Consider the following 17,305-nt stretch of genomic DNA (forward strand, 5'->3'; position numbering starts at 1 on the left):
TAGATTTTTGCCTGGAGCTGGAGCGGAGCCAGAGCACAGCTTCAAAGCCGTGCCTACACCAGGCCTTGACTACACTTGAGAGTTACAGCACTGGTGATGGCTTTACAGCGCTGTAACTCACTCCCCGTCCACACTGGCAAGGCACATACAGCGCTGTATCTCCCTGGCTACAGCGCTGCATATACTCCACCTCGATGAGAGGAATAAAGAGTGTAACGCTGGTGCTGCAGTGCTGGGGTGCCAGTGTAAACAGGGAATAATCTTACTACGCTGCAGCTGACCTCCGGAAGCTTCCCATAATGCTTTTAAGTAAAGATTACACTCTGTTTTGTTGTGATGCCTCTGTTTTGTTGTGAACTCCGGGCTCCCAAAGCTGCTTATCAAAAAAACAACACAGCTCCTGTTTGCTGTGAATGAGCTCCCTTTGGAACGCCCACAGCTAGTGTTTGCTTGAAGAGAGGGGGCTTGAGGAGAGAAGCAGCACGGCAGGTGGGCGGGGGGGGTTCGTATTGGGGAGGCTGCTTATCTGGTCTGTGATTTAAAAAACAAAGAGGGCTGTTTGCTTTCAGTGACCGAGAGAGAGGTGGGGGAAGGGGTTGGAACTTGCAGCTACTGACAGAGTGTCGGTTCCAAAAATCCACTCTCTCTGTCCCCCATGCTCCCTGTCACACTCCACCCCATCCCACCCCTTTTGAAAAGCACGTTGCAGCCACTTGAATGCTGGGATAGCTGCCTATAATGTACCGCTCCCAATGCCGCTGCAAATGTGGCCACGACAGTGTGCTGGTAGCTGTCAGTGTGGCCAGATTGCAGCGCTTTCCCTATTCATCTGTATGAAGACAGGTTTACCTGCCAGCGCTGTACAGCTGCAAGTGTAGCCATACCCCCAGTCTCATTAGGGATGCCAGCTGTGCCTCAGGTTGCTTCCGCTGAGCTAGCATCAGTATCTGTGGCTGGTTCTTAAGTAATGCAAGTGGCAGCCTGAAAACACAGAGCTAAATCTGCCAAGATCACCTGCTCATTTCTTGGGCACATTGTGATCTTGAATTCCTTATGTACTCAAACTGCCCACTGAAATCAAAAGAAGTTTTGGGGATGGAAAGAATGCAGGTCCGATCTCTGGAGTTAGGTCAATTAAATGGATAGATTTGTTCCCTCACATCTTCACTGCTTGTGTAGAACATTAGTATGTGACTCCACAATACTGGATACTAAAATGTCTGATAGAAAGACCTTTCAACTCAGGATCTCAAGGCTCAGTACACACTACTAAAGCCCCACAACATCCTGGTGGGGAATCAATGTACATATGGCTCAAATGATGCACAGACAGTTTAAATAACTTGTCCTCAGGGTCACACAAGATGTTATTGGCAAAGTAAGTAACAAAACACAACAGAAGAGAATCTGTCTGCCTGTTCTCTGCTTTCCTTATCTGATTCCGGCTCCACCAGCTACGGGACAGTAGCACAGTCAGTGAGAGATTAGGAATCCTTCGGCTACTCTGGAACACTCACATTCACCCTATTCTGGCCCACCCACTCTGAAGTATTCAAGCTAGCATGGTCATATCTACTCTGTTTGTTCTGATATGTCCTCTGCCTTCTCATGGCTTTAGACTGTAAGCTCTTCACAACATGGGGCTATTAATTGTTCAGCACAGATTGGTTTATGTGGTACCACAGAACAGGCAATGAAGTAATAGAATATTCTGCTTGCACTGTCTGCAGGAAAGATATAGGTACAAAGATGGTGCAAGATGATTCCAGGCTCCATAAATCCATTACTAATACGACTGCTGCCAAAGCAAAGAGCTATATTCAGTTGGCAGATGGAGGTCTTTCCTTTAGGGAGAAGAGGGCCAGAAGCACAGAGGATAAAAATAAAACAAACATTTGCATTTTTCTCCCAGCAGAGTGACGCTTTGCTCCACTAAAACCTCAAAAGCTGAAGAGAATGGCAAGGCTGACAGCTGTCCTGAACACAGTTTCCTAAATACTACTAAAGCCATGATTGCCAGATAAGATAAGAGATGTAGGAACCTCTGTGGCCATACGATTCACAGGCCTCTAACACAGCCTTTGACATGCAGAACAATAAAATATACCAGTCTGAATGCATGTTTTGATAGGTAGTGTGAAGTGGAAAGGTACGGTATGAGAAATCCATTTGGGACACATAGTATGGGTTACAACTTGCACAAAGGGCTGGTCTTCTGGTGGAAATAACATCTAGAACTGTAAGGAAGAGCTGAATTGGAGGCTGCAGGAAAGGGGAAAGGACAGTGTTATATTTTGACTGCAATAAGTAGGACTAAAATGCAATCACTTGGCTTGAAGTGGCTTTTTTATCCACTCAGACGTAGATAAATTCACAGCTCCTCCATCCTGTCTCTCTCTTCTCAGTCTCCGTCTCTAAAATTCCTACAGTGTTTTTGAAGCACAAACTGCATTTACTAACTCCTGCTCAAATCAGTTAAACTTAGATACAACATACAAGGAATAAAAAGGAGGGAGAAAGTAATGAGAGTGATATAACAACTATTACAGTGCACACCACATAGCATAATGTGATCCCTGATTTGGCCTCTTGACATTTGCGTAATATAAATAGCAATAGATTACCAAGGCATAGGCGAGGATCTAGATAAGGGGAAATGCATTACAAGTGACTACTTTTGGAGGATATGGACATTAACACAACTGTAATTCTTGGTACATACATAGAGTTTTTTATCCTCAAAGCTCCTTATACAAACTTTAAGATATCAATAAAGAAGAGTAAAAATCAGATCATGCACAAAGTTACCTTCTATACATGTAAGAAGTTAAGTAATTAAAATAGATTAAGAGGTGCAATGAGTGGGCAATACACTTGGCCTTCTGGGCAGTAATTAGACAGTAATAATCTATCATTCATTCTCTCTGTCCTTAAAGGGTAGGTGAGCTCTCTGTCCCCCACTTCCTGATTCATGACTCTTCACTGTATATCACATAATACATAACATTTTCTACCATTCATATACTGATACCGGATGTGAACTCTCCAAACAGTAACAATGACAGGCACAGAGCTCTCCAACTTCCCCTACTACCTCTCAACAGCCTCTTTGTTATTGGTACTATTATTTCTCACTGGGCTGATTTAACTTCCCTTTTAAAATCCTATTAATGTTAATCACAATGAATTCGCTGTGCTCCTCCTGCAACTTCCTTGGGCTTTCAGAGATCTAGCTGAAAACAGACCACATACAGTCTGGGTTTTGGAATGGAAATAGTGGGAAAGTTGGTCATTCACCACCACCTTTTCCACTAATGCAAAAAGTGATCCTAATATTTGAGCCATAACTCACTTATGTGAGATTCATCAGCTGGGCTTCTGGAACACAGTTATCTCTAGCTCTTTCCGAGCCAGCTGTCCCTGCCAGCTCCAATGCATCCACTAATGAGAAAGCCATTTAAATGTTAGACAACTGCATAATTCTTGCTGTTATGTATTACGGACCTTGTTTATTTACTGACCGTTATAGTCCCCTCTTACTTATTTCGTATTAGCACATTCTGTTTCTTCTTTTCACATGCTTTTACCTTGCTCTGGTTCTTTAAACAATGCAAAGAGGGAGGGATCCCCATGCCCATGAAAACTTCACTTTGCAGATGAGATCTGCTGGGTCCTACTGTCTCTCTCTTTCCAGCAAGTTAATATCTCCCAGGCTCAGGTTTGCTTTTCTCTCTCATGCCTGTGCAACACGGACAGCTGTGCCTATCCTCAGCAGTCTCCACTGAAGAACAGTAATTCACATCCTCTTTGTTATTGCCATGAGGAATACACACAGGTTCTTTCTCTTTGTAGTGGTTTCTTTTTCTTTTAACGGTGAGTTTCTTTTTGGAGAGTTTGTAGAACAATTGTGGCATTCAGGGAAGAGGAGGGAGCAATGATTTCAAAATGTCTCTAACTTCCAGGGGGATAGTTTACAGTCTTTAGAAAGATGCAATAAATCTGTTATTTTAGTAATGTTTTTATCTTGTGTGGTATTAATGAAACCAGAATACAGCAATGGTAACTTGGATTTAACATACCTCAATAAAAGCCAAAGTCTGTAAGAAACTATGATCACGGAAGAATATTGCTGTAGATGCTGTCTGGATCATCTGGGTTTAGACTGACTGTGAATAGTAAGGAGAGAAGCGTTGCTTAAAATAATGTATCCCACACCTGATTCTACAATTACAAGGCAAATGTTTCCTTATGCTTTCTGATTTGTTTTTTTCCCAAAGTTCTTGTTACCTAAGTACTTGATTAACAGTATTTAAATACTGTTTCAATTAAGTTTATGTAAATATATGTTAACATATTCAATCTTATACTAAGAACATTTACTATAGCCTACCAGTATTTTTACATACAGCAATTAGCCAGCACACAGCCATACACAAAAATCAGGCAAGAGGATTAGTTTAGTGGTGATGGTAGATATGGAAGTCTGCTTCCCAAATGGCTAACCTTCCCTTATGATCATTGTTATTTCTGCACCCAGCATTTTCTTACTTTCTTCATAAAATATAGTTTACAAAAAAAATCTATTTTGAAACATAATATTTGAAGAGTGAGGCCTAGTTTAGGTTTAACAAAAAAAGAAATTAAGACAAGCTTTGATCCCTGTAAATATGTGCTATTGCTTTGCATTAATTTTTTATTGGAAATTAAAACAAACTTTAAAACGAGGCTCCAGTAGATGCTACTCTGTATTGGAACAACCAGCATTAATACTATACCACACTATAATGCAGCAGATTGCAACGGCAATGGATTTTACATAAATAAATAATTTTACATAGAATATTTTGGGAAGTAATAACAATAGCAGTAAATAATGTACGAGGAGACAATGGAACATTGTTATTTCTCTTCCCTGACAGTAGGAGGGAATCTGGCACGTTACCATGGTCCATTTAGTCATTTTGCAGGGGGAAGGAAAGAAAAACAAAAGAAGTTACTCTACACATGGAACAACATGCCATTTCTAAACATGACTCAACATTTGTAAAAAAGGTCTTAAAAGTCAGGAAAACAAAGGAAATGTGCTTTATGTTTAGTTTTGCGGTTTAGAAGGTGTTCACAGGGCACTCAGCTGTAGCTGCCAACTTTACTCCTTACTTCATTCTGTGGAAATTGATCCAACACGTTTGTTGTCATGTTCTCAAAGTGACCAGCTGCTGAAGGTGGTGAGTAGCTATTTCAATCTAATTTTGCATTATTAATTACTCGATTGTGTAAAAGAGAAACTTTACACTGATGCTTTAATAAAACATATGATTTTGTTTCTTTTAGTATGAAATGCAAAATATCATGGAAGGAATTTGTCGAAGTAAATGAGCTGTGGGAAACAACGTTGCAGCTGAAAGGTATACTGTAAATTACATAGCAGTTTGGGTTTTCTTTCATTGTACCCTAGCATGTCCACTGCTGTTATGACAATTTACACCAGCTGCGGATCTGGCCTAGCTGTTTTTCCCATTTCTGTTTTCAGTATGTGAAAAAAATATGTCCATCTCCTAATTAAAGCTGCTTGATTATTCTTGTTACAATCATTTGTCCAAAAGCATCTGTCTACTCAAATGCAACATTTTTGTTGGTTAATGCCATTTGGAAAACATTTTGTCAAGTAAAGAAGCACTTAAAAAAAACAAGCTTTGAAATACATTGCCACTGACGTGAAATATATAGGACCTTGTCCACTTGGCTACTATGTTTTCATTAGGCGCCATCTAATTAATATGTAGTTTGGCAAACAGAAAGTAGATTATAAAAACAGCTCAGGAACAAAAATAATTTTTAGACACTATTTGCAGACATAGTTTGATCCTGGAATCTTTAAGTCAATGCACTGGTGACATCTAGTGGCATCCTATCTGTGCATCTGAATGATAAATTGTCATTTAAAGCTAGACGTGAACGGATAATTCAGAAGAATCATTTATTCAAAAAGTTCCTTCTCGTTACCTTGCTTGTGACTTGCCCAGGAACAGCTGATAGTTTTTTAAATATACTCATTATCTGACAATATTTGCTTAAGAATCTCTCAAAATAATTCTTAGCTTGTAACTTATTTGTGAACAATTCATTGCAAATATTTGATATTCCAAATATGAGCTGTTCTGGTTGGAATCAAGTCCCATGGGATGTTTTGGTTTCCCACTTGGAAGCAGATTAGGTTTAGAATCAGATTTCCAGTGGAGAATACTCATAAACACAAATTCAAAATTCACCTTCTGCAAATATTCTGCAGTATTCATTTACCATTGGCCATATGAGCAGATATTGCAGGGAGTAAACTCAGTTGCTAGAATAATCTCAGATGGGTGTAAACACTAATATCATGAATTAACAAAGAGATAAGCACTGAAATTTGTTAGCAGAGGTCACTCAGCTCCATTTAATTCATACCAAACTGCACTCCATTTCTATCTGGCTTTCTTATGCAAAGAAGCTAGAGCACTGGGTTTGTTGCTGAGACTATTTATACATTGAAATTACCTCACTGATTTAAAAATATTATCTTTGTGTTTAAACAGAAATACTCTTTTCAACCACAAGACATCACCTCTAAAAAACACACAATTAAAATTAATCACTCTGGGTCTGTAGTGTTTCTCACTTTCTTCACTATACAGATATTTTTACTCTCTGTTAGTGAGAAGATATAATAGAAAAGAAAAGAAAGCAAGCCCAGAGTTCAGCATGGATCAGCACAATTCTATCTTGTTAGGCCTTTGATGAGACAGATTTGGATTTAGAAATGCCAGAGCTAGTATGAATATGGTATTAAAATCTTATATGGTACTCTCGTTTTTGACTGAAAACAGAACAAAAACAGCCACCCAGAAGCATTGGTCTGAAAAACTTTTCAAATACTTTGGAACATTTTTGTGGGGTCTGTTCTGATGTGCAGAGCTACAGTTATCTTATTTTTTCTGGTGGTTCATCTCATAAGAACCATTATTAAGTAGACTCCCCACATGGGAGAAAGAAAACACAGGTTTCAAGATATTCTAACGGAAGATTGTCTAAAATCAATGCTCACAGAAAGATTTGTGAGAAGGGAGTGATCAGGGGTGTTATATCTGAATAATGATTTCAAATGTGGACATTACAATTCTCTTTCTGGAGCATTTGAGAAAAGAACAAAAGTTGCAAAATAAAACATCCACTTTGTACAGTATTCTGGTATAATCCTGCATCACTGACATCAATGGGAGAAGGTCATCTGGCACAAAGAGACATCCTCCACTGTAATATATTAGAGTTGCTTGGATTCATAGGAAATAGAACAGCCTCATTATAATCTATCCATGCTGCCCTGCTGCTTCTGATGGACCAAAAGACCCCCAGTCTTTATGGCTGATGCCAATACACATGTTAGCATCGGTAGGTTATTTCAAGAATAGAGCCCTGGGTTCACGCCATGACTATTCAAAATAAATGTGGCAGTCTTCTCCTACCATGTATCCCCCACACAACTGACAGTCTTTGCTCAAGAGAGGCCCAGGACAGAGGCAGCAAGGGTGCTGTAGGTCAGGTGAGATGCTGATTCAGCAAAACACTCAAACGCATGCTTAGTTTAAATATGCACTTGAATCCCACTGATGTATTTGAACTGAATTTCACCAGCTTCATAGAATATGGAAAAAGAAAAGCTACCTAAGTGCTTTGTGACTCTCAAATGAGTCTCAGGGTGGAAAAAGTTGAATGATGCCACTGAAAGAGCTTCCCTTTCTGAACTTGCAGTAACCCAGCTGGTTTTCTGTCTCATTACAAAACCCCACTGAGTGGCAATTCTAGGCATAAGGTAGTAGAATGCGATATTCTTTGGGTTAGATCCTCAGCAGCTCCAGAGCAGAGGATGAGGAGAGGGAGCAAGGTGGCTTAAAGCCACTCATGTGCTTACCAATTTCTGGGGCAGCTAGGGATCAGTCTGGCCCTGGTGTAGCTTAGAGCAGGCTCAATTACACTGGCTGAGAATCGGCACTCTAGCCACATATTCTGAGCCCATCCCCTACACCAGCTGACAGTCTGAGGGGGCTGATGCAAAGGCATCTATTTCAGAGAAATTTCAACTGCCAGTTTAGTGCAGCTTTACAGCTCTGTTGTAGTGTCAGAGAAGCTCAGGGGGCTTACTGAAGGGCAGAATCTGGCCTTTCAGGTCCATAACATATTAGAAAAAACACCAACACAACATTTGCATAACAGAAAAATTACCCTGAAAGCATCCCAGCAGTGAAATTAATCACAGTATAATAAACTTGGTGGAATTTTTCACTGCAGGGCTTTGTGAATATCAGCAGTTAGGAACAGGCAGCTATTAATAATGAGGAAAGGAGGCAAATTGAACAAACTTTTTGACATTCAAAAGAAGAAAATGATACTTTTCTGTACCATTCCCAAGCTGGAGCATGAGCTAGGGGTTAGAGTTGACAACGGAGGAGTAGGTGGAAGGAGTGTCACGAATCCTGCGCCTAATTCCAGATAGAATGTTGGCTTTCGTTCTGTTACTGACTCTCTTTGACCTTGACTGTGTCATTTCAGAGTAATTCTCACTGAAATGAATGGGAGTTTCACTCAACCGAAATGTGCTGTAGAAAGGCTAGGTATGATCATCATCATCTTCTTCATTAACTTTATTACTCTGAGTCTACCCAGAGAGCAGTCAATTGCCACAATATGTAACAGCCCTAGGGAAGAGAAACACCAGTGGTACCGGCCCATCACTTCCGCAAGAAGAAAGGAGAGAATTGTGGTTTGTTGCCAAAGAGGTGATGTTATATGTAATAGTTCATTAATAGTAATGAACAAGAAAAAAACGGCTTTACTATTGCATGTTATAATGTGAGTTCCTTAAGAACAGCAGTGGAACACCAAGGCTCTTCTGGATGAGAACAAGTCACACTCTTTCCCTACCCATTTGAAGCTGTCCCAGCATGCACTGGAGTAACAGATGAAAGGGCAGCATGCTAACGATTTTGATGTATGTTTTCAATTTTCCATTTTGGTGAAATAGTATAGGGCTTGCATTTGTTACTGTTGCTGCTGTGACTGAGTCTAAAGAGACAGACACAGGAATGAACTGCTAACTCAGCTTTTTACCATCTGCATTAGATAATAAGGTCTTGTGAAACACTTTGAATGACTGTTACTCTTACCCTATACATTTCTGTAGAAATGGATATCATGACGTACAAAGTAATAACTCAACAGTAAATAAAAATCTTTTCCCACCTGGCTGCTATTTGTCTGGAAGTTCTTGACCTGAGCAATTCACTCTGAATTATTTTGATCACATTTGGTAACTGATCACATGGTTGTCTCTTGTTATGACAGTATTTTCAGAGCTGGAGAGCTACAGAACACACACTGAGTGGTCATTGCAACAGACATCATCTCAAAGTGGCACTTTTAGTTCATAAAGTAAGCAAGATGTAAAATGACAAGCAGAGCTTTTTCTAAAGGATAGGGGAAATCTCCACTTTTTTTCAATGATCTTGAAGATCCTATGCAGTATATTGCATCTGCCTTGAATTCAGGTCTAAGCTGGTTCTCCTAACCAAATGGACATGTTCAAAAGTGTTCTTATATGGCATTCCTCGTTCAGGCATACTGTGAGCCCAATATAAAGATTAATAAATTGTCCACATTGTTAACACACTGCAGGTGGATACTCAAGTTGGCTTTTGAACGCCCCATCACCCAATTTTAGTGACTACCGTGTCAAATCCGTGGCCTATATGTGAGCCCTAACTTACGTACCCACATGTCCCATGAGCCAAACTTTCCTCTCACTTACAAATGGTACATCTTCAATGTGGTAGCAACGACATAAATGTGAAGATAATTTGGCATCTTGTCTTTTTATCGCTATTACACCTTTAAATCACCAGACGCTACACAAATCACCAAAGGAGGTATAATTTCTTTTTCTTAGGGCTCTGTGGAAAAAAAATCCTACTTGATGAAGACACCAACTTTTCACTGGATTTTTAGAGAGTGAAAAATGTAGTGCCTCTGTGAAACACCTTGTTGCTGTCAACACTACTGACTGTTGGGAATTCCAATGCTTGAGACTGCAATGTCATCTTAGGCAGTCCGCTGGCATCATACACCACTCTACCAAATCCATCGGGTCTCGGTGACCCACCAGACTGGCAAACTAGGATCTAAGGCGTGGAAAGAACACTGCTCTAGAAGATCATGGCTTATACCAGAGATTTTTCCTCTTTGAGTCAATGCCAATCAGGTTGGATTCGAATTTTTTTTTTTTAACTGGCAAAAAGAATAATGTGAGCATAGGATGTTGACATTTCTGCAGTTTTTGCTTTTGTAAAATGTCATAAATCTCTCTCTTTTCACAGTGGAAAATATGCAAAGCAAATACTTGGCATTTTGCTTAGCTTCATCTTTTTAAATACAGGCACTGATCACTGATTGTTCTATATCTCATCTTCTCCCATGGAAACATCAGTAAACTAATTAAAGGTGTGAAGTTAAGCTAGTGAGTGTGCACCATGGACATATTTGCAGAGAGAGAGATAGTGTACATTTCTGTCATGCATTGTGTAAATTTGCTATGCTATCAAGGCCTTGCTAGATGATGGTTCTTAAGGGAAAGAGCAACGCTAATTTCCTCAACCTCTCCTGAAAGCTTTAATAGATCCTACTCTTAGATGTGAAAGTGTTTGGTTGACTATAGCCTACGTTTTCCTCATTTAAATCAGAAGCAGAAATGCTGAAAGGCTCTTCTTGTAGCATTTCTAACCTCGGTATAATCCAAAAGTACCAGGATTCTCAAGGGAAAGCCTGTTCTTAAGAGAGTTTAGCCCAATTCTAGGTCAAATTAAGCAACTCTTCAGATATAAGCAACTCAACCACTTAGAAGATTATTGGATACAAGCTTTCTGATGTCTGGTCCTCTTTGGGTCTTACTGACATGCTACAGTATATTGAACATGCTACCCTAATGTATTATAAATGTGAAATATTTGTAATGCTTAATGGTTTTTACTGCATATAACTGCTTTGCAATGACTATGTTTTTAGAAATATTGGGAATGTGGGTGAAGAGGGTGTAAGTGGGAGAAATATTACCCAGGGTCAGATTATCTCCCCCCTCCCTAGATTTTTTGGGGATAGAGTCACTTGCTTATTTGGAAGGGGAGAAGATATTTACATTACTGATATTTCTATCCCCTGTACCAGAATGTCTCCTCATTCAGACCAGTATAAATTCCATTTACGTCAGTCTGTGCAGTCACACCAGTTCAACAGAGTTACTCTACATTTACCACTGTAACTAGGAAAAGAATTTAGCCCTTATATAAATTGCCTGCTTCCTGTAGAGGATGTGTATCCCTATAGGAAGCTGCTGGGGTCTATAACAGCAACAGTGTTGATCTGTTAGGCCCAAATTCTGCTCAGAGTTATACCACTGAAGTCAATGGAGTTTCTCCAGATTTACACTCATGTAACTAAAAGCAGAATTTGCCTCTTAATCTATTATGTTGTCAACAGTAGTTTGCAGAGGACAACACTTAGAGAACATAAGCAAGAGCCTAATAACAGATTTCATTATCTCTGGAGTTGTGCCATAGACTATGTCAACTAACAGAAAACGTTCTGGGTTACTGGATAATCTGGAATCCCTCGGATGTTATATTTTACAGTCACTTAAATAATTGGTCACCTAGGATTTTGTTGCTCACCTCAGTTTTTGTTTCCAAGTGTCAGAAGGCCCAAGTCTAGAACAGTGCTTTTGGTTCTGCTATACTTCAGCAAAATAGTCTAGAACCAGAAATACACAGTGCTCTTTAATCATCTGAAAACCTTTCTACAGTTTATCCCCAGACTCTTCCCTATACATAGCACACTCTTTTCCTACCATACATCTGCCTGGGATTCCTCCTTCATCTGCTAGGACAGTTAAAGGGGAGATTTTCAAGTCACAAATGGGATTGGAGATCTGTCTTCTGTGTCTTCAAAAATCTCTTCCTAAAACATGAAAAGGACTTCCAATTTCTATTTCACACCATACCACAGAGAGTACCTATTGGTTTGGTGCTGCACTGATGAAGAAAGAGTTTCCAGTTTTAACGTGAAAAGCAAAGGAGTACATTCTGCCTTGATTTATGCCTTGTCCAACAAAGCTGACTTCAGTAGAGCAGAATTTGTCCCAAAGGGCTTTCATAATAAACCCAGATCTTTCTGTTTCACATTCAGTTAGAGTCTTTCAAAAATCTAGAGCTTTTCTTATTTTATTTGAATGAGGATTCTGTGCTGCAATGCTCGCTTCATAATGTAATCTCTTCTTCATTCTGGGATCTTGTTCTGTGCTGTTTTACAGGAAGCGACGCGGCAGATGCTGAGGAGAAGCTAATTAACCACCTACTGAGCCCTGCCAGGTATAATAAGTTAATTCGCCCTGCTGTCAACTCCTCGCAGTTGGTATCTATAAAACTGCAGGTTTCCCTGGCACAGCTAATCAGTGTGGTAAGTTTGAATAAGATGTGCCTCTTCGTTCATTACTATTCGTACAGAACTTTGAAGAGGTAGCTCACTCTGTATGTGACAGACTGTATTAGCATGACTGTCCCTCTGTTGTTATATGGTTTATATAATCGTAAGTGACATGGGCAGATACATATGTTTTATTATCTATTTGTCCATCAGGCAATATTCAGAATGTGTAAGTATAACCTTTATTCAAGCAAAAGGAGGCTTATTTATTCCCAAACTATAAAATCCTGAAAAAATACAGAGCCAGATCCTTAGCTGACACAATCTGGCATAGTTTCATCAACTTCAATAGAGCTACACCAATTTACATCAGATGAGGATCTCCTCCATAATGTATATAATGATAAATTATCTTTTGCTGAGTACAGTGAAAAAATGTGGTATGATCTGAGAACAGAAGTGAGGACCAGGAACTCCTGTCCAAGAGCTCTGAATCTCTGTGGAGTCTAGACCAAATCACTTAGGAAAGGACTTACTCAATCCCTATTTAGGACAGCAGTTAGACATATGCTTAACTTTTTGCATGAGCTTTAGTCCTATTAACTTAAATGGAGCTCAAGCACATTCTTAAAATTAAATATGTGCCTATGATGGTCCTCACTCAGCGGTTGGTTGGTCAGTTAGTGTCACTTAGTGGTCAGGACTAAGGCCCATGACCTGCAGAGGGGTTGTTTGTAGGGGAGCCTGGGCCCTCCCACTCCACTGGGCTCTGACCTAAGGCCCTTTGAGAGCTATCACTGATCTGACAGCGCAGGCTGCTTAAGGCTTCCCTCCCTGGGTCACTTCTATCTCCCCTCCATGACTGTCCCAAGTCACCGTCTGGGATAAGGTGGCATGAAGGCTGCCAGTTTGCCACAAAGCACCTTCTGGTGGTGGCATGCACCATGGTATCTCCCTTTCTCAGGTGGCAACTTCCTTCTCCCATGGTATGGGCCACCCTCCTGGGCCATCTCAGTCGAAAGGGCTTTCCCTGCTGGGGTAGGCCAAACAAAAAAACTAAGGGAATTACCAAAGTCCAGAGCTCATATGAGGGAGGGACCTTTGGGCAGCTGTCTTAGGGAGAAATTTCTGCCTTCCTTCTGCTCTCTGCTGAAGAGTCTGCTCTCTTCTTGGTCTGCCCCAAATTAGCTGATCCCCAGCCTTTTAACTGTTCCTCCAGTTGGAGCATACCCTACAGGTGTGGCAAGGTAGGGCTGTCTAGGTCCAAAGTAGGACCTTAACCCCTTGTTGCCCAGGTATTGTACACAATACCTAAGAGCTATTCTAGGGCAGGATGCTGTACCAATAAAGGCAATGGAGGTTTTGTTATTGACTGCAGTGGGAAGAGCATCTGGCCCATAAATAGGGATGATGTCTTGAATTCTGCCTCAGTCTCCCAAGCTGTAAAATGGGGATAGGAGTGCCCTGATGAACTGGTGACTAATTATAAAGTACTCTGAAGTTGGAAAGTGACATATTTCTAATTTTGATATAAGAGAGGAAGGGGAAAGACACCGATGGAAGTGACAGGAAGCTGCATGAATGTATATGGTTGAATATACGGAATTCCTTACCCAACAGATATTGTAATATAAACAAAGGGATTATAGGTCCAATGTTCCCCTCTGCTAGGATATTCCATCTGGACATATTGAGAGATTTCCCTTCCAGTGTCCCCATGGTCCTCCCACAAAGAATAAAGGGTGCAGACTCACAGAGTAGGGGGGAGCATGGTCTGCAAACCCCACAGAACCTAGGAGCAATAGGGTAAACAGTAAGTGCATAGATCCCAGCCCATCATTTGGGTTAGGCATCTCCTCCAGAGCCTTCCTCCCACATGGCGGCAAGAATTGATTAGGCACAGCATTGCCATTTGATCAACTCCAACCACTTCTTCTATAGGGACAGATGCTTCCTAAGAGAGTAAATGGTGCTTTTAAGGAGCATTAGCTCCATCTTCAGGGATTTCCTAGCAGAAGTCCTCCAGAATCTTTCCCTCTCGTCTTTGGAGGCCCAGCCATGCCAGGGAGCCTTCTACAGGCTCGAACAGAGGGAAGACATGTGCAGCAAAGCCACTGCCCCCTCCCTGTCATCCAAGCTGTGCCAGAGACACACATGCCCACAAGGAGGGGAGCTCCAGACCCATAAAGCTTATACATACTATATTGCTAATGATATAACTCTTTAAGTGTGGAAGAAATCCTATCCAAAGGCTCTTCCTTGTCCTTCATGCAGTAGGATATCTGCTTTAAATTTGCCAAAGTGCCTACACTTGGCAATATTTAGCCCAGATGCAGACTTCCACCTTCTTGACACAGCTTGCTGTACTATTAGAAAGGCTCTCAACAACTGCGTCTGCAGCTTGTATAAAGACACAAGGCTTTTCACAACTTCTGGAACAACTTACCCTCTGCCCCCTGATCACTTTGGTGTCTCTATTATCTCATGACCAATCTGGTTCTCTCTTCCACCCAGTATATCTGAACAGCCTGGGTGCAAATGAAACAAGGCTATACTATAGTTCTGTGTAGGAGTAAAGCAGTGTGTTTTCCTTTTATCAGACACTGGTGATGAGCATAGTATCTATGCACAGACAGATAAAATTAACTACCTGGAACACTCCACAGATATGTATTCCTAGAGCTCAGGATAAGGTAAACCACAAGCGTTTGTGAAGTATCCAGACCTGACCATACAAACATGTTATCTAATGCAAATGAATTGGCAATCATTTACCTAACATTAAAAAACACTAGCGCGGACAAACTCTTAGGCGATATCTACACTAGAAAAAGAAGTGTTTTTAGCACCTTAGATAACACGTTAAGATCTTAGCGAAGAGAAGGCAAGCTGTAGTTTCCATATGTGCTAGCTGGAGGAATCCTAGAGAGTTTGCCTCAACCACTTCACAAGTTAAATTGTATTGTCCACTTAAGATCTTAACACATTAGTTAACATATGTTAAAAACACCCTTTCCTAGTATAGACACAGTCTTAAAATACAGCTACTCAGTAAATTACAGTGCAATTGTACGGTATACCTGCTCTAGCTTTAATTTAACTAGCTCCCATACCAACAGCAGTGAAGACACAGTGGCATGGACCCCAGCATATGCTAACAACCTGAGTACATACCCAGGGTCAGCAGCAGGCATATACTGAGGTGGCTAGCCCATGTCATCAAGTCTTCACTGCCATCATTACCCATGGTATCAAGATTAAATCTAGTTTGGGTATGCCTACCTATCCCACAATTATACCTTAATTTGCACTGTAGACATACCCTATGGGGAGCAGAGTGCAGGGAGCCTGAAATGTACAGTAACTCCTCACTTAACATTGTAGTTATGTTCCTGAAAAATGCAACTTTAAGTGAAACCATGTTAAGCGAATCCAATTTCCCTATAAGAATTAATGTAAATAGAGGGGGTTAGGTTCCAGGGCAGCTTCCCCTACTCTGCAAGCACCAGAATATGCTCCCTAATTGATCAGCAACAACAACAAAACAACGTTAAGAGGGGCAACTTTAAGTGAGGAGTTACTGTACTATTGCTCATGCATAGCCTCCACTCACATTGTCACAGTAACACAACAACCCTACAACCCTGCTTCCTATCCTGAAAGGACTTCCAGGATCCAGGCCCATACAGGACCTCACATGATTTAATCTATAGCATCTTTATGATAAATCTTCCTGTAAAATGAGAGATCAAGAGTCTCACTGACCAACTAGTATGACATCAGACGAATAATGAAGGAAGGAACGGATTTATTGAATTCAACTGAGTCCCAAGCAGAATAGACAATAAAATAAACAGAAGACCAAGAACAAAAATAAAAACAAATAATAATCTAGCTATTACTTATAAGTATTCTATTTACCTAACATTGTTAATTTGAAGACACAGACTCAATTTCTAGAGATAAATATGACATTGAGATTAGTGAGACCAGGCTAACCCAGGACAATGGCTGGGAACTTAAAGGCAGTTAGCAATATTGCTAAGGGACAATACTGAGTCTTAACTGATTTAGTTTATCTTTGTATTTTTGGCCCTTTTCACTGGCGTTTCTTATCTGAAAAGCCACTCCAGCTCCACTTTCTGCTGTTGCCCTGCAGGTCTGCAGCAACATCTAAGGACAGCTTGATTACCTTTTTGTCCTTATCTTCCATCCAAATTGCTTTTACGCTGGCTGCCAAGCTACTTAATTTAAAGGGCCCCTTTGTATTTACAGCCAACTAACAAGGAAAACAAAGTCAATGAGATTTGGTCAATTTAGTTGCCAGGTAACGACTCATCTATTTCTAGAGAGTATGTACCCATGAATTTAATGCTGGGGAAAGGTGCAGAATTGAAGAGACTTCTGTTTATCCACAGAATGGGTAGAGCATAAGAAGCAGCAGGGGAGGCTTCCACTAATGAGCCTCTTTCCACAGCTAGAGTAACCACCTCTACAGACAAGAAACCAGATAGGTCTCCATACCATTCAGTCTTTGACATCTGGTTGAGACTTCGTACTAGGGTACACATTAGAATCATAGAATATCAGGTTGGAAGGGACCTCTGGAGGTCATCTAGTCCAACCCCCTGCTCAGAGCAGGACCAATCCCCAACTAAATCATCCCAGCCAGGGCTTTGTCAAGCCTGACCTTAAAAACCTCTAAGGGTATGGCTACACTTGCAGCCGTACAGCGCTGCCGCGGGAGCGCTCCCGCAGCAGCGCTTTGAAGTGCGAGGGTGGTCGCAGCGCCAACGCTGAG

General features: G+C 40.8%; 1 protein-coding gene across 1 annotated transcript in view; it reads left to right on the forward strand.

The window, feature by feature from the left end:
• Positions 1 to 3,818: 3,818 nt before the first annotated feature.
• The window catches only part of CHRNB4 (cholinergic receptor nicotinic beta 4 subunit), a 26,411-nt gene continuing 12,924 nt past the window's right edge, over positions 3,819 to 17,305 (forward strand). The window contains exons 1-2 of the mRNA XM_032763055.1: positions 3,819 to 3,873; positions 12,392 to 12,537. Coding sequence (XP_032618946.1) covers positions 3,819 to 3,873; positions 12,392 to 12,537 — 201 coding nt within the window. The remainder of the gene's footprint in view (positions 3,874 to 12,391; positions 12,538 to 17,305) is intronic.

This window comes from Chelonoidis abingdonii, chromosome 9 (assembly GCF_003597395.2).
Source record: "Chelonoidis abingdonii isolate Lonesome George chromosome 9, CheloAbing_2.0, whole genome shotgun sequence".
NCBI lineage: Eukaryota > Metazoa > Chordata > Testudines > Testudinidae > Chelonoidis > Chelonoidis abingdonii.